We start from the raw sequence: 18,113 nt of genomic DNA, 5'->3' as shown, positions 1-18,113 counted from the left end.
GGAAGCGGCTGTGGCTCAATTAGTTCGGCTCCGTCTGCCATAGGGGAGGCCCTGGGTTCATGTCCCAGGGCCTCCTTGTGATGACAGGCTCGTCCACATACCGCAGAGTGCCACCGGTGCCCAAGCACCGCAAAGTGTCGCCAACCCGCAAATGCCACGGAGAGCCGACTCAGCAAGGTGACGGAACAAAAAGGGAGACAAATAATAAAAAAACAACAAAAACACAGAAGAGCATGCAGAAATGACATAGAGAGCATACAAGCAAGCCGCAAGGGTGGGGGGGGAATAAATAAAAATAAATACAGACACACAGAAGAACGCACAGTGAATGGACACAGAGAGCAGACAGCAAGCAAGCCGCAAAGTGGGGGGGGTTTGAAAAAAAATTAGAATGGCATCCATAAATAATCCAATTCCAAATTCAACAGCCTAAATATCCTCAATTTAGAAGTAATTTGAACTTAAGGAAACAATACTAATAAAATATTACTTCTCTGTGATTTTAACTGTGGAGAAAAAAATTTCGACTACTAAAAAAGAAAGTCTGAATAGCCAGGTAATACATATACAGATTTTGAAATTTTTTCTACAGAGTAACAATCAATAGAGAATAAATGAGTAAAATCTCTTGGTCATTGTTTCTACAATGCAACAAATTTTACAGTGCCTTTTGTATGACACACAAATTCTTAACTTGATTTTGAAATTCAGAAAAGTAAATGTCCCCAGTCAATTGCTTTTGTTTTACTTTCAGTTAATATTTCAATTATATCCACTTATTTACCATATTAGAATTTTTAAACACTCTTTTATAGGCTGGCATTTCTCAAATTTCCAAATTTACAGAAAAGAAAGTTTTATTTCATTTAAACAATGTCTCTGTCACATTTATTAAAATACCTGAATTAGGAAAAGCTGTCTCTTGACGAAGGTTAAAAAGGGAAAATTATAACATTAAAGTAAAATATACATAAAATAACAGACATCTTTGAGAGCGTTCAGTGAGCCTAAGGTAGTTCTCCTCAAACTTCTCCATGGAAATAACCCATAATAACACAAACATGGGCCCCAATATAGACTTAAGCAAGCCAGGAAAAGAATACAAAAAATTTCTTTGTAATATTTTCTCTTAAAATTTCTTATGAAATTTGTGTTGCACCTCATAATACATCTTTTTTTTTTATTTTATAATTTTAAAAAACTACCTTCCCTCTAAAAATCTTTGAGTAAAACTAAAACTCAAGGAAGGTGTACCATTTTCATCTCAAGGCTTTGAGTAGAGCTGGCATAACTCAATAGCCACTAGTAGCCCACCAGTGTAAGCATGGACCAAAATTTGATGTACTACAGCATATTTCCATTTGCAGTAATTAAAACACAATTTCTTCCAGCCTATTTAAAGCAGAATTTATTCTTCCTTAAATTAATAACTTACATTTTCATGTTTCATATGTTTAAGTAACCGTAGTTCTCTGTAGGTCCTTTTGGCATGAATGATGGATTGAAATGGTCTGGATAGCTTCTTTACTGCCACACGCAACCCAGTTTTTGTGTCAAAAGCAGCACTAAAGGAAAAAAGAAAAGCAAAAAAAGTTATCATTAAAAGTTCTCTGTGTACTATTTTTGAGTATTTACAGGGTATTTCATTTCCAAATTAAATGAATTTATAATAAAATATGGATAAGTATAAAGATCAAAACAAAAATTACCTATAACCCCACTATCCAAAGAAAGTGTCTATTATTTTTGATGTTTCCTTCTAGTCTTTTTCTATGCATCTAAGCCAATGACTGATAAACTTTTTCTGTAAAGGGCCAGAAAGTAAATATTTAGACTTTGTGAGTTATAGGGTCTTTGTCACAACACTTGACTCTGTGGTTATTATGGATAATAAAAAGTAAATAAATGAGTGTGACTCTGTTTCAATAAAACTTTATTTATAAGAATGCCCGATAAGCCAAAAGCTTGAGATAAACAAAGTTGAGTTCACACTGTGAATTGGATTTTGTCTCTCTTCTCTGCCTACACCTCACTGTAACTAACCATCAAATTGCTGCCTGATAAGAGCAGAAGCCTCTAACGCCACCATGTTTTCAGGGCAAAAAACAGTCACAAATATTTCCTGAGCAACTACAAAATATTTGGCACTTTTCCAGGATCTGAGAAATAGTAGGGAACAAGTCAACAAATTCTTTTTTTTTTTAAAGATTTATTTATTTTATTCCCCCTATCCCCCGGTTGTCTGTTCTTTGTGTCTATTGGCTGCGTCTTGTTTCTTTTGTCCGCTTCTGTTGTCGTCAGTGGCACGGGAAGTGTGGGCGGTGCCATTCCTGGGCAGGCTGCAACTTTCTTTCATGCTGGGCGGCTCTCCTTATGGGGCGCACTCCTTGCGCGTGGGGCTCCCCTAAGCGGGGGACACCCCTGCATGGCACAGCACTCCTTGCACGCATCAGCACTGTGCATGGGCCAGCTCCACACGGGACAAGGAGGCCCGGGGTTTGAACCGTGGACCTCCCATGTGGTAGACGGACGCCCTAACCACTGGGCCAAGTCCGTTTCCCAAGTCAACAAATTCTTGTCCTCAAAGAGTTTATAATCCAATGCAGGGTATAGGTAGGATTAGAAAAATAAAATAATTTCAAACAGTGATGAATACTCTGAGTAAAACAGGGCAGTGGGATAGAGAATGACTCATAGCAAACAGAGTTATGCTACTTTAGCTAGGATGTCTAAGGAAATAACATCTGAGCTGAGAAATGAAAGATGAGAAAGTAGCAACTATATGAATATACAGGGAAAAAGGGCTTCAAGCAGAAGAGGTAGTAATAATAATAAAATAAAACTTACTGCATGTTTACCACTTAGCAACACTGTTCTAAGACCTTTACATTAACTTTTTAATTACTTCTTTTTTTTTTAAAGATTTACGTATTTATTTAATTTCCCCCCCTCCCCTGGTTGTCTGTTCTTGGTGTCTATTTGTTGCGTCTTGTTTCTTTGTCTGCTTTTTGTTTCTTTGTCCGCTTCTGTTGTCGTCAGCGGCACGGGAAGTGTGGGCGGCGCCATTCCTGGGCAGGCTACACCCTCTTTTCACGTTGGGCGGCTTTCCTCACGGGCGCACTCCTTGCGCGTGGGGGCTCCCCCATGCGGGGGACACCCTTGCGTGGCACGGCACTCCTTGCGCGCATCAGCACTGCGCATGGCCAGCTCCACACGGGTCAAGGAGGCCCGGGGTTTGAACCGCGGACCTCCCATATGGTAGACGGACGCCCTAACCGCTGGGCCAAAGTCCGTTTCCCTAATTACTTCTTTTAATTCCCCTAACATCTCTATGAAGAACTATTAGAATTTCCCCAATTAAAATGGAAACTGAAGCAGAAAGAGTAAATAATTTACCCATGGTCACAAAGTTAGAAAGTGGCAGGGAGCCTGGATCTAGGGCTCATACTATTAGCCACTTTGCTACACGGCCTCTTGGAACAGCAAATGCAAACTAACAAACAAAAACAGAAACAGAGATAGAAAAAGTATGGCATGCTGGAGTGACAGAATAAGAAAGATGGCCTCTGTGGGTAAAGGAGGAAAAGTCAAAGGAAAGGTAACAGGGCTGAGGCCAGAGAAGTAGGCAAAGGCCAGATCATGTAAGATATCCATAGGAAGAAATTTGATGTGTATTTTAAAATTATTTTTAGTCTGGGAAAATTCCATCATGCCTCATCCTCCTGTTTATCTCAATTCTTTAATGGGCATTCAAGACTTTCTGATCATCTGTTATCTCTAAACTCTCATCTCCACACACTCCGTACCTGCTTCAGCCCCCTCTCTTCACTCTAACCCCTTACTCTATGTCCTTGGTATATATCTTCCGCCTCTCCTCTAAACATTTTCTCTATCTCTTTGCTTTAATTGAAACCAGGCTAAACCTTAAAGATGATACTTCTTTTACAGCCTTGCATTTGGAGGTTTTCTCTCTCACACTCCAGGCACCTTGTGGCTTAAGAGGTGGGGCAGGTGTCTTCTTTGCCAATAGTTACCACCTCCAGACCACCATTCTCCTTTGTTTCACAAAAGGCCCTGCTTACAACCCTGATAAACCATCCCTTCTCTTCTCTGTAGTACTATCTGCTGACCCGCTGGAATTTTTCCATCACTCACCACAGTGAGTTCCTATTTCAAAGTCTCTCTCCACTCCCAACTTCTGCCATCATTCTTGACAACTTCAACATCCAGGTGGAGAGCACGGCCTAATGCCCTGGCCTCTCCGTTTCCTGACCTCTCCAGGAAACTCCACCTCTTCCTGTCACTCCCAAGGTCACACCCTGGACCTCTATCACAACCAAAAACTGTCCCACCTACAAAACTGTGAATGTCAGCACTCACGTCCCATCACAAACCTCCTAACCCTTCACAGTTACTTGTGCCCTGACTATAATCTGTTGACATCATCATTTCTTGCTTCCACTCATCAGCTCTCTCCTGTTGCTGCCTGGCTTAGAAGACATGTTCCATGATTATAATGATTCCCTTGTACCTCTGTCCCTCGCTTGCATTCTCCTGGCTAAAGTCTAACCCTGGGCTATCTCAAACATTCACCTTCTCCCTCCATTTCTACATCTAGGAACTAACTGCGGTTGAAGAAAAAGAAAGTACAGACTGGTTTTATTTTTAATTAACCTAAAACTCATATATGCTCTGAATGCTGCCACTTCTCTCTAGAAGGTTTATTTTCATACACCAAAGTGATCATTTGATATCTTCTTTCTCGCTCTCTCCTCAAACCTCCAACTCACCCTTCTCTCCTCAGGAATTACCTTTGCCTTCATTGTGGAAAAAAAAAGAAGAGGGTAGCTCCATCTGCCTACCACCAAATCTTTCAATCCATCTGCACTTGGACACATCCTCACCTTCTCTCTTTCTATAACTGAGGACTCATGCCCCTTGCTATCAAAAACCAGCACCTCAGAGGAGAAATAAATAAATAAAATACATCTTTTTTAAAAAGAAAAAAAAAGTCAGCACTTCAGTACATCCTTTGGAACCACTGCCCTCATCTTCCCAAGGACTTCACTCCTTCATTCCCTTTCTTGTTCTCCCTACCTACTGGACCACTCTTATCAGCATAAATATGTTACGGGTACTTCCCACATTCAACAAACAAACAAAAAACTTCCCTTGATGGCTCTCCATCACAAAGTTTTCCAACAAATTATCTGTACCAGTGGTTCTCAAAGTTTGGTCCCCAAATGAACAGCATCAGCATCACTTGGAAACTTCAGAGAAACGCAAACGCTCAGGACCCACTTTCAGATCCACTGCATCAGAAACTCTGAAGCAGGCCCAACAAACTATATTTTATAAAGCCCTCAAGGTATTAATAACTCTTGACATATACCAGACTTTTAAGAACCACTTATCTATTATACCTTTGCTACTCAAAGTGCGCACCATGGACCAGCAGCATTGGCGTTATCTGGGAGCTTTTCAGAAATGCAGAATCTTGGTCCTTAAAGTAGAATCTACATTTTGACAAGAACTACAGAAGATTCACATATATCCTAACATTTGAGAAGCAGAAATCTATACACCTGACTATTTCCTCAACTCCCATTTTTTCCTCAATCCATTCCACTAAGACTGCTTTTCTCAACATCATTAATGACCTTTATTACCAAATCCAATGGCCACTTTTCTGGATTAGCAATTGATATGTTGACCAATCAATCCCCCTTTCATTAAATACTATCCACCCTATAGTCCCAATCAGCAGATTCTATTCGCATTCTCTGATCTCCACCATCTCCATCTCAGTTCCCACTACATATGCTTCCTCTACCCAAGCCCTCTATGTTGAAGTTCTTCAGGGCATGGTACTGGGCCCTCTTTTCTTTTCTCTCCCACATTCTCCTTCTAGGTGACTTTAAATTAAATGCCACCTGTACACTGACAACTCTCAGCTCTCTATCCTCACTGAAATATTTCTTTAAGCCTGACTGCCTACCTGACATCTCCACATAAAAGACTTGTAAGGACTTTAACCATAGCAAATTCAAAACACCCCAGAACTATTACTCTCACTATCTCCTTTTTCTCAATAAATGGACTATTAACCAGTTGCTCAAGCTAGAAGTGTGAGTGTCTTCTTTGAGTCCTCTCTTTCCCTCCAGTGCAGTCCCCAACATTCCCATCCACATCCATCAGCAAGTCCTGTGGTCTCCACTTCCAAAATACATCTCTAATTCAAATTTTATTTACTTTGCTGCCACCAGACTATTTCAAGCCATCATCATCACCAGCCTGTTTCTTGATTTGCTTCCTTGTACTCTACTCTCCACAAACAACCAAAAACAATCTTTTAAAAATATAAATTCAGAGAAGCGGACATGGCTCAACTGAGTGTCCGCCTACCATATGGAGGGTACAGGGTTCAATTCCCAGGGCCTCCTGACCCATGTGGTAAGCTGGCCCATGCGCAGTAATGCTGTGCATAAGGAGTGCTGAGCCACACAGGAGCGCCCCCGCATAGGGGTGCCCCACGTGCAAGGTGTGCACCCTGTAAGGAGAGCTGCCCCATGTGAAGAAAGCGCAGCCCGCCCAGGAGTGGTGAGGCACACACGGAGAGCTGACGCAGCAAGATGACGCAACAAAAAAAGAGATGCAGTTTCCCAGTGCAACCTGACAATGCAAGTGGACGCAGAAGAACACAAAGGGAATGGACACAGAGAGCAGACAAGGGGGGGAAGGGGAGAGAAATAAATAAATCTTAAAAAAAAAGATACATATATATATATATATATACACACACACACACATATAAATTCGATCACAACACCCCCTTTCTTCATCCCTTTGCACACAGAATAAAATGCAAACTTCTTATCATAGCCTAAATGGGCCGGGTAACCTGGCTACCACTGACCACTCCCATTCTGCTTCCGTGCCAATTCTTCCTCCCCCCTCAGCCACTATGTTCTGGACAAGCTGACCTCCTTTCAGTTCCTTAAACTCCTCAGACAGGCTGGTTCCTGGTTCCTGGGAGGCTCTTCTATTTCATCCCAAACCCACCCTATAGCTGAATCCTTTTCCTTCAAGTATTGGCTTAAATGTCACCTCTTCAGAGATTTATCTAAGAGGTCTCAAGCAGCACAACATTCTCTGTATTTCCTTTCTTATCCCACATACAGGGAGGGGGAGACAGCAGTGTTTCTCTTCCCTCCTACTTACTTCCCTTGTTCCTAACAAGACCATAAAATAGGAACTTCTTACCACTTGGAAATACCAAGTGAATTTATACTTCTCACTAAACTCCTCAGCAGCTTGGTAAGATTAAGAAAACATCCCTCACTTCTGTGTGATCCAAGCTCTTCAACTCTTCCACCTTAAAGTATGTCTGCCCACTTGCAGGTCTAGCACCATCCTCTTTCTTCTCTTCCACTCTGCTGGGGCCTCCTGGCACAAAGGGATGCCCAGCAGTTTTCTAGCTGGCCTGCTGTGACTGGGTGTGCAAGTTCAATTCAGTGGAGGAGAAATAAGAAGACCACTTTAGTTCCCTATCCAAGCCATTCTGCATGACAGCTTTACCAGTAACTTCATATTTTGACCTCCGTTTGACTACTCCTTTATCTACTGCTCCAGGAAGGATGGGATTAATCAGTACCTGACAGACCCCAATAATCATAATTTATTATTATATGTTTATTTACCATCCAGCATAGAGGTTAAATAAGGGCTAGAGCTTTGGAACTAGCCCATCAGGGTTTTCATTCCAGTTCTGCCACTTATTAGCAGTATAATATTGAGAAAGTTAATTAAATTCTCTCAGCCTTATATATTAAATAAGGATGCTTATATTTAATTTGTAGGATGATTACGAGGGTTAAATATGAAAGCTTTTGTAGTGGGTTAGCATAGGGGCTGGACCATGGTAAAGCTCAAATATTAGACATAATAATGGCTGCCTCTCCCACTGCGAGCAGCATCTTGAGAGTAGGAACGTGTATCTGTTTTATTCACAAATGTTGGCAGAAGACTTGGCCCAGTGGTTAGGGCGTCCGTCTCCCACATGGAAGGTCCACGGTTCAAACCCCGGACCTCCTTGAACCATGTGCAGCTGGCCCATGCACAGTGCTGATGCGCGCAAGGAGTGCCGTGCCACACAGGTGTGTCCCCCGTGGAGGGGAGCCCCACGCGCAAGGAGTGCGCCCTGTAAGGAGAGCCACCCAGTGCGAAAGAAAGTGCAGCCTGCCCTGGAATGGCGCTGCCCACACGGAGAGCTGACACAACAAGATGACGCAACAAAAAGAAACACAGATTCCCATGCCGGTGACAACAACAGAAGCAGACAAAGAAGACGCAGCAAATTGACACAGAGAACAGACAACCGGGGTGGGGGAGGAAGGGGAGAGAAAAAAATAAATCTTTAAAAGAAAAAAAAAAAAGGAAATAGTATTCACAAATGTTTTACAAAGTACTTAGCAAAATGCCTTGCACATGGAACAGTCTCAACAAGTGCTTAACAAAAGTATAATATGTAAGAGTACTTTACAACATAACTATCTTGAAATGTGAAATTTAAAAACTCAACTTTTTAACCTGGCTATCAATTTTTATAAATTCAAGAGTATCGAAGAAGAAACTGAGAGAGTGGATGTAGCTCAAGTGGTTAGTACCTGCTTCCCATGTACGAGGTCCTGGGTTCCATCCCCAGTAACCTCCTAAAAAACAAACATGAAAAAAACTACTCTCAATGGGGAGTGGATGTAGCTCAATGGTTGAACACCTGCTTCCCAAGGGCAAGGATCCAGGTTTGATCCATGATACCTCCTAAAAAAAAAAAAGAAGAAACTGATAGTAATAATGTTCAGAATATTATTACTAATAGTAATAATATTTAAACAAATGTTTATTTATTGTTTACTATTACTATGCACTGTTTTTAGATCTTTACATATAAGATCATCTTTAACTATCACAAGTTTATGAGAAGACATTATTATCCCCATTTTACAGATGAGAGAACTGAGGCACAAAGAGGATAAGTTATGTACCCAGGGTATAGATAGAAAATGGTAAACCAGTTGGTGTGTTTCAAGCATTAACTCTTAACCCCTACTCATTTTGGAAAAGCAAGTTCAACTTTGCTAACAATTCAGCCCATTTGAAATATATTCTAAGAGTACGGACTCCATCTCTTTCTAAATCACTTCCTGCTGTAATTAATTACAATTCATAATCTTACCTGTAATCTTACATTGGACTCAGAATAGTATTAAAGAAAAGGGTTTAATAAGAAATTTTGACTCCATATCCATTACTTTAATGAGGGGAAATTTTCAATCCCTGAATTTCTACTGCTCCCTATGAATCTAAATCACTAAGGAGCCAATGTTGTGGTATCTCTCACAAATATTAAAACATCACTTCACAAGTATTTACTGAAATCATCTCCTTCATGTGATTCTTTGTGGATACAAAAGAAACAATGAACATAATGCATTATGTCTTGCAACTAACTCATCATTGAATTGGGATGATAAAACATAAATGAAATAAAGAATGCCCAACAATAAAGTACAACTACAGTCAGTACACCACTCTAAAAAAGAATGGGCTCAAAAGGTATACTTAGGTAAGTTTCACTGCAGTTTGTTCATAAGAACAACAAAACTAGAAACTACCTGAATGTCCACTAATAGGGGACGGTTTAAATAAACAAGGGTATATTCTCATGTACCATAACAACAATCTCCAAATACTTATATGTACATGTTATATTATTAATGGTAAAAAGAACAACCAGAAGCACAGAAAGATCCTAAATGTGGGGAAAAAAGTGTACATATATAAGCACACAGAAGAAATGTCTAATATACTCTAGACTTTAGTTTTGCTTTTTATTTTATATATTTCTATCTTTTCGTTTTTTTAAAATGAGGATATATCTTTCAATAAATTCATTAGTAAAATTGGCAGCATAGGTCATCTGTGTTGCTCTATTACCCTAAAACAAGAAGAGGCACTCTTTCTATTATAAAAGCAACAAACAGGGGAGCTAGTGTAGCTCAGTGGTTGAGCGCCTGCAGGCCATGTAAGAGGTTCCAGCTGGGTTCAATCCCCAGAAACGTCTTAAAAAAAAAAAAAAAAAGAGCAACAAACAGATTCCCATAAGATGGAAAGGGAAAAGGGAAAACACTTATAATCCCACAATTCTGATAAACCCACTATTAACAATTATATTTCCTTCAAACAACTTACATGGCTACAGCCACAGAATATAAATGTGTATCCTCCATCTTTAAATCATAAGCATTTTCCATTTCACTAAACAACTTTCAAATCTGTCATTTACAATAACTCCATTAAATATCTATACCATAGTCTACTCAATCATTCTCTGATGGGCATTAGGCCCATTCTATTCACTAATGCAGAAAGCCTACAATGGACATCTTTATGTATACTGATTGCTTTTTCCATGATTTCCTTAGGACAGACCAATACTTACTTCAAAGGATATATACTACCACCTTTTAAAACATATTTTACTTGCAAAAGAGAAAAGGAAAAATTGTTCAGAAAAACTGCCTCTCTGCTGATTCGTTAAGAGATTAGTCTTTAAAGCAAAAGCTGCTAAAACAAGTACTGTATGAGCCATCCTTACCTCCAAGCCCCACTCTGCAGCTCTGATTTACCCTCCTATTTCTACCACTAATCAAAAAAGTATTTGGAGGAGGAAGAACATTTTAGATGAAATATAAAAGAAGTATTTGTCCTGAACTACACATAGTAATTATCAAAAGCAGAAATATCTGATAATTTAAAAACATAAAGCATCTAATAAAACCAATTAACTGCTCAGAGGACAGCAGAAAGTGAAATTAACTGAATACCTGATTATACGACATATTATCTGAGTACTGTTTAATTTAATCCTTATAACAAATTTGTGAGGTAGTTCTATTTACTTTCCAAAATAAGAAACCAATGGTTGAAAACAATGACTCAGGACTCTAAGTCATATAACTAGCATGTCAAACCGAGATCTGCCTAATTTCAGTGCAACTGGTCCCAGGGATGAGAACAACTCTAGGACCAGCTTTTGGCTTTGCATTTATTATAGTGATTCACCTAGTGATTCACTGGTATCGCCAGCTGGGAAGATTCCTTTTAAAACTAGAACTACAAGTAAAACCTTGTTTCCATGAACAGCATTATAATATGGGATTATCTTTGATGATCGTGTCTTCCATACCAAAACTCAGGACCATAGGACTTAAGTTTTCCACCACCAAAATTGTAAATTCACACTAAGTCTTACAAAGTTTTAAAATTAATCCCACTTTATACTATAAAAAATATGAGAATAAAATTATAAGAAAATAATATAAAATTCACTAAAAGTAGTTATTTTATTCAGATGTCATTTTTGTCTATAGCAGAATGTGACTCCAGTCCTGAGCATAAAATAAATATTCATTAAGTAAGGTTTAATACTTTGTCATACATACACACACACATACACACCAGGTTTCCTGTATTCTTAATATATTCTAATATAATTTAAAGTTCCATATTTACTAAGTATTCCCTATTTTAGCCCACAATGGACTTAAAGCAGTTTGGAATTGTATATTCACAACCTGATAAAACGGTGAGGAAAATGAGATGAAGGGAAAATAAAAATAAGGTAAATAATAAAGACTGTATTGGCGAGGTTGGTACACAAATGTGTATCATGAGATCCTTTCTAAAGACTTGTTAGAGGGAAGCGGACTTGGCCCAATGGATGGGGCATCTGCCTACCACATGGGAGGTCCGAGGTTCAGGCCCTGGGCCTCCTTGACCGGTGTGAGGCTGGCCCATGCGCAGTGCTGATGCACGCAGGAAGTGCCGTGCTGCACAAGGGTCTCCCCCAAGTGTGGGAGGCCCATGTGCAGGGGGTGCACCCTGTAGGAAGAGCTGTCCAGCGCGAAAGAGGGTGCAGCCTGCCCAGGAGTGGCACCACGTGCACGGGGAGCTGATGCAGCAAGGTGATGCAGTGGGAAGAGACACAGATTCCCGGTGCCACTGATAGGGATAGAAGCGGTCACAGAGGAGCACACAGTGGGTGGACACAGAGAGTGGACAAATGAGGGGGTGGGACGGGGAGAGGAAAAAAAAAAAAGACTTGTTAGAAGTGGGCATCAAATTTGGCTCTGAGCCCAGGAAAACGCTCACAAAAAGAACACAACCAGTTAGGACACGAGTCACAGGAGGCATATAATAAAAGCAAACCAGCTACTCAGAAGGACTGAAGAGAGGCATAATTATTCCTATTAAAAAAAAAAGAGAGAGAAAAGTCCCTTCTGTGAATCTTCATGAAGGAGACACTAAAGTGGTAAAAATGTTCTAATCAACATCCTTACAAAAATATAATAGTGGGTTTCAGATAGCTCTTTTCTTAGAGAATCCCTCAATGTAGAGTACTGTCAAAAAGCCAAAATACAGTTCATTATTAGCAGAGAACTTGTGGGGAGATAAAAATTACACAGTATGGTACTCTCTGAGAGACTTAATTAAAGAAGAAATATTAAGTATGTTTAGAAAAATAGATAATAAACTCCATATTCTACAGGCAATCCTCCAAAGATGATTTCCATCAACTGAGCTTCTGATAGGTATAGAGATATAAGAAGTTTGGTGTTTATGCGCCATGATCATCAGCACCCCTGACTTACAAATTTTCTATGCTGCAAGAGATACTTTAACTATCAACTGACTTGGTGGTTAAAGAGGATACAAACTCTTAAGTGCTACCTTACCAGGACAAGTGTCAGAATAGCAGGTCACTCTACCTGCAAAAAGAGACAAAGAGTTCAAATGACTGCACCAGGATATTCCTCAAAAAACAATCTGGCACTGCTAGTGGGAATGTAGAACAGTGCGGTCACTGTGGAAGTCAGTATGGTGGGTCCTCAGGAAGCTAAATACAGACTTGGCATTTGAGCTGGCAATCCCACTGCTGGGTATATACCCAGAAGAACTGAAAGCAGGGACACAGAACACCAATATGCACCATACGCACATCAATGCTCAGAGCAGCACTATTCACAATTGCTAAGAGAAGCAATCCAAATGCCTAGCAACAGATGAATGGATAAACAAAATGTGGCCTATACATACAATGGAATATTATTCAGCTGTAAGATGGAATCATATACCAACACGTGCGACAATGTGGATGGACCTTGAGGCCCTTATATTGAGTGAGATAAGCCAGACACAGAAGGACAAATATTGTATGATATCACTGATGTGAACTAATTATAATAAGCAAACTCACAGAGGTAGAATCTAGAAGGTAGGTTACCAGGAAATAGAATGGGGGAAGAGGATGGGGAGCTGATGCTTAAACTGAGAAGAATTTATAATTAGGTTGATTGTGGTGGTTTTGAGGTAAACAGAGGTGATTGTGAGTGTAGATGGAAGCACTGAGGTATGTGCACATACCTGAAGGAGCCGTATATATTACTAGAAAAAAAGCTAGGGGATAAAACATGTAACACAGTGAACCTTGTAGTGGGCAAGGATTGGGGTTAATAATTTAAGTGTAAGAATGTTCTCTCAGAATCTAAAGCAAAAGTACTTCACTAACACAGGGTGTTAATAATGTCGTATGATGGAATAAAAAATGCACCTAAAGCAAAAATAGACTATAGTTAACAGTAACATTTTAACATTCTTTTATCAAATGTAACAGAAATATCACACCAATGTTAAATGTCAACAGCAGGGAGGGTTTGGGAATGTTGCATATTTTATTCTTAGAAAAACATTATATGTCACAAACAACCAAATTTCCCTGTAAGTTATATTGTTTTACAGGGTCAGGTGTCTAGACAAACAGGGTCTTTTAACAACTTGAACATTATATAGCTACATACTTCTAAGGGATATAAATGTAGCCTTGCTGACAAAGGTATATGTGTGGCAATTTAGTACAACTGAGGAAATTCCTCTAGGTGATACCCTTAGATTGTACTGAATTCAGAGGTTCACTTTTACTTGATTAAATAATAATTAGGCTTTGATTGAGCCACATCAGTAGGATGTTAGGTCCCTGCCCCTTTGGAGTGTGGGGACTCACAGAGAAACAGCATTGCAGAGAAGGGAGGTTGGAGTTTTAATGCTGGAGCCCTGGGATGTAGGTACACAGCAAAGCAGATATGTGAGGAAAGAGAGAAGGCTCTGTTAGACACAGCAGAGGCCCTGGGAAGAGAGATGAGCTGCCTGCCTGATAGTTTACAGCTGGCCTTGTGGATAGAGCAGAGCAGCTGAACCCAGAGAGAAATGAACCCCAGGAGAGAGATGAGACTTATCCCAGCCTACAGCTCATGTTGGAAGAAGCTGGGACCACGGAGCCTTAAGAGGAAGAGGAAGCCTGAACCCTTGTAGACGTCAGCAGACTTTGGTGAGGGAACTGTAATCTTCTACCCCAAATAAATACCCTTTATAAAACCCAACAGATTTCTGGTACTTTGCACACCCCTTTGGCTAACTAATACAGTATGTTTTCTGCAGCCTGCACAGTAGTTAACAAAATATTACACTTCCCTCCTAAAAAGGCCTACTACTTTCTCAAATAAGATGGCCAGAAGCTCTGGAACACATAAGCCTTGCCTAATAAGGGAAACAGGCTAATAAGCCAAGACGACAATCTTAATGATTGCACTTATGAACCCATTCCTGTAATAATGAAACTAAGCCTAATTATAATTAATGCCTAAGAGTCGCCTCCTGAAAACCTCCTTGCTACACAAATGTGGCCTCTCTCTAAGCCAAACACTGCAAATAAACTCTCTAACTTCCCCCCAATGTGGACATGACTCCCAGAGATGAGTCTCTCTGGCACCAAGGGATTATTATCAAGCATTAGTCAGCAATGCATTTGAAGAAAAGACCTGGACCAAAAGAGAGAAATATTAAAATAAAATAAGAGAGAAGTGGATGTGGCTCAACAGATAGAGCATCTGCCTACCATATAGGCATTCAAAACCCAGGGCCTCCTGGCCCGTGTGGTGATCTGGCCCACGTGCAGCGCTGCTGCATGCAAGGAGTGCCGGCACACACAGGGATGCCCCCGTGTAAGTGTGTCCCCCATGCAAGCAGTGACCCCCGCGCAAGGAGAGCCACTCTAAGCGAAACCACAGCCCACCCAGGAGTGGCACCGCACACAGGGAGAGCTGACACAGCAAGGTGATGCAATAAAAAGAGACACAGATTCCCGGTGCCTGATGAGAATACAAGCGGACAAAGAACAACACACAGCAAATGGATAGAGAGAGCAGACGACGGAGGGAGAGGGGAAGGGAGAGAAATGAATGAATTGATGAAATATAAAATAAAATAAAATAAAATAAAGAGTTTTTATGGCTAAGAGATTTCAAAGTGAGTTGGGAGTTCATTCCAGAGATAACGTTTATGGAGGTCTCAGCCGGACTCCACACAATGCCAAAGTAAACAAGGCCCCAGACAAAAGTGCTCCTAGGGACATCCAGACACCCTAGGCAAGCCACATGGCCCAATGAAATCAATACCTTGGTGGGCTCTATCTGGGAATATACGAAAAGTTATTTCTCCATTATAAAACAGTTATACTTAGGCATAAATACCCAATCATGATTCTTCTACACCTTTTATCTGAACCTATCATTTTGAATATACTTAAGCATTAATATATTTCTCAGAGATTTAAAGCCTTCGGATTGTTCCTATGTCCATCAAGCCCTGAAACCCAAGCAGGTATGTTGCCAACTTCTACTCTCCAGTTCTTCAGGCCTGCCCTGACAACTAAAATAACGAGGATGATGGACTAGCCTCAGCCCAAAAGGAAGGAGTATCTTCAAGTGCAAGCAAAATAATTCCATTCCTCTGCCCCATAATATCTACATCACTTTTTAGCCTGAAGCAGTCAGAGTGGACATTGTTCCAAACCCCACCAGACTGAGAAATGAACAAAAATAAGAGGGGAGTGTAACTACTGACTAAAGCACATTATTATTATTCTAGTTATTGTCTTGTGTTATCTAAGTAACATGTAAATGATATAAAAAATAAATTAGCAGTCCATCGCCTTAACACCTCAGCCACCTCGTTACCTAAATATATGTACCACAAACTTAAATCTTTGGTCTGTTCGTATGCCAGTTGAGCTTTGAATCTCAGCAAGAGTTGCAACACCTACTCTCCAGTTCAATGATGATGGACAACACCCATCCCCAAAATCAGAGAGTATCTATAACTGCAAGCAAGACAGTTCCATCCATCTGCCCCATGGGATCTAAGGCCCCTCTCAATCAGAAACAGAGTGGGCATCACCATCTCTAAATCTTCAAGACTGAGGAACAAACTAACATAAGGGAGGAATGTAACTATGGACCAAAGTAGACTTAATGATTATTCCAGCAACGGAAGGACTTTTATCATTGATATAAAGGCAGTAGCCACCAGAGGTTCTGAGGGGAGGAAGATGGAAAAATAGGTGTAACATGGGGTACTTTGGGGACATTGGAATTGTCCTGCATGACATTGCAATGATGGATACAGACCATTATACATTTTGTCAAAACCTATAAAATTGTGTGGAGCAAAGTATACACTATAATATAAACTATAATCCATGATTAGTAGCAATGCTTCAGTATGTGTTAATCAATTGTAACAAACGTACCACACTAATGAAAGATGTTGTTAATGGGAGGGGGAAGAGGTGGAGTATATGGGAATCCCCTATATTTTTGATGTAACATTTATGCACTCAAAAGCTTCTTTAAAAATAAAAAATTAACTTAAAAATAAAAAGATGATCTAAGATAATAAAATAAAAAGATGATCTAAATGTACAATTAAATAAATGATAGTAAAAACAAAGGTAACACATTAAAAGAAAACAATTTGGCCCAATCAAATTTTCCAATAGGCTTGTTGGCGGGAATGGAAGGGTAAGGGGTCCCAAACAGCCAAAGCCATCTTGAAAAAGAATAACAAAGTTGGAGGACTCATACATCCCAATCTTAAAACTTATTACAAAGCCACAGCAATCAAAACAGCATGGTCTGACACAGAGACAGACATAAAGACTAATGGAATTGAACTGAGATTCAGAAATCAACCCTCCATCTATTGCCAACTGATTTATTTTTACAAGGGTGCCATTTCCACTCAATGGGAAAAGATTAGTCTCTTCAACAAATGGTGCTGGGCAAACTGGGATATCCATATGCAAAGGAATGAAGGTGGACCCCTACACCTCACACCAAAATCAACTCAAAATGGAGCAAAGACTTAACTAAATATAAAAAGCAAAACTATAAAACTCCCAGAAGAAAACAAACGGAAGCATCTTTAGGACCTTGTGTTAGGCAGGGTTTCTTAGACTTTATACCCAAAGCATGAGGAACAAAAGAAAAAACTGGATAAATGGGAAATCATCAAATTTTGCAACTTTTGTGGAATCAACGGACTTTACCCTGAAAATAAAAAGACCACCTACAGAATAGGAAAAATTATTTGGAAACCACATACCTGATAAAGGTTTAATATCCAGAAAAATATAAAGAAATGCTATGACTCAATAACAAAAAGACAACCCAATTTAAAAATGGGCAAAAGACTCAAAAGATGCCAAAAAGCACATGAAAAGATGCTCAACATTATTAGTCATTAGGGAAATGCAAATCAAAATCATGGGATACTATTAACACCCACTAGAATGGCTACCATCTTAAATATGGAAAATTACAGGTGTTGGGGAGAACGTGGAGATATTGGGGTACTCAATTCATTTTTGGTCTTAATGTAAAAGGGTACAGCCAATGTGGAAGACAGTTTGGCAGTGCCTCAGAAAGTTACATATAGAATTACCATTTGACCTGGGAATCTCACTAATTCTTCCTAAAAGAATTAAAAGAAGGGACTCAACGAAATGTTTGCGCACTGATATTCAAATCGGCATTTTCGCAATTGCCAAAAGATGGAAGTAACCCAAGTGTCCATCAGTCCATCAACCAATGAATGGATATTGTAAGATCTCACAGAAGTGTAATAATTAGAATAAGCAAATTCATAGTGTCAGAAAA

The 18,113-nt window shown here is 39.9% G+C and overlaps 1 protein-coding gene across 2 annotated transcripts in view; it reads right to left on the bottom strand.

The window, feature by feature from the left end:
* Positions 1–18,113, bottom strand: part of MAPK14 (mitogen-activated protein kinase 14) — a 96,878-nt gene that overhangs the window by 54,670 nt on the left and 24,095 nt on the right. For both annotated transcript variants that reach the window (XM_004458329.5, XM_004458330.5), the window contains exon 2: positions 1,436–1,565. In XM_004458329.5, the coding sequence (XP_004458386.1) occupies positions 1,436–1,565 (130 nt within the window). The remainder of the gene's footprint in view (positions 1–1,435; positions 1,566–18,113) is intronic.

This window comes from Dasypus novemcinctus, chromosome 11 (genome assembly GCF_030445035.2).
Source record: "Dasypus novemcinctus isolate mDasNov1 chromosome 11, mDasNov1.1.hap2, whole genome shotgun sequence".
NCBI classification, from domain to species: Eukaryota; Metazoa; Chordata; class Mammalia; order Cingulata; family Dasypodidae; genus Dasypus; species Dasypus novemcinctus.
Note: the sequence above shows the minus strand (reverse complement) of the source record. Positions and strands in the feature narration are given on the sequence as shown.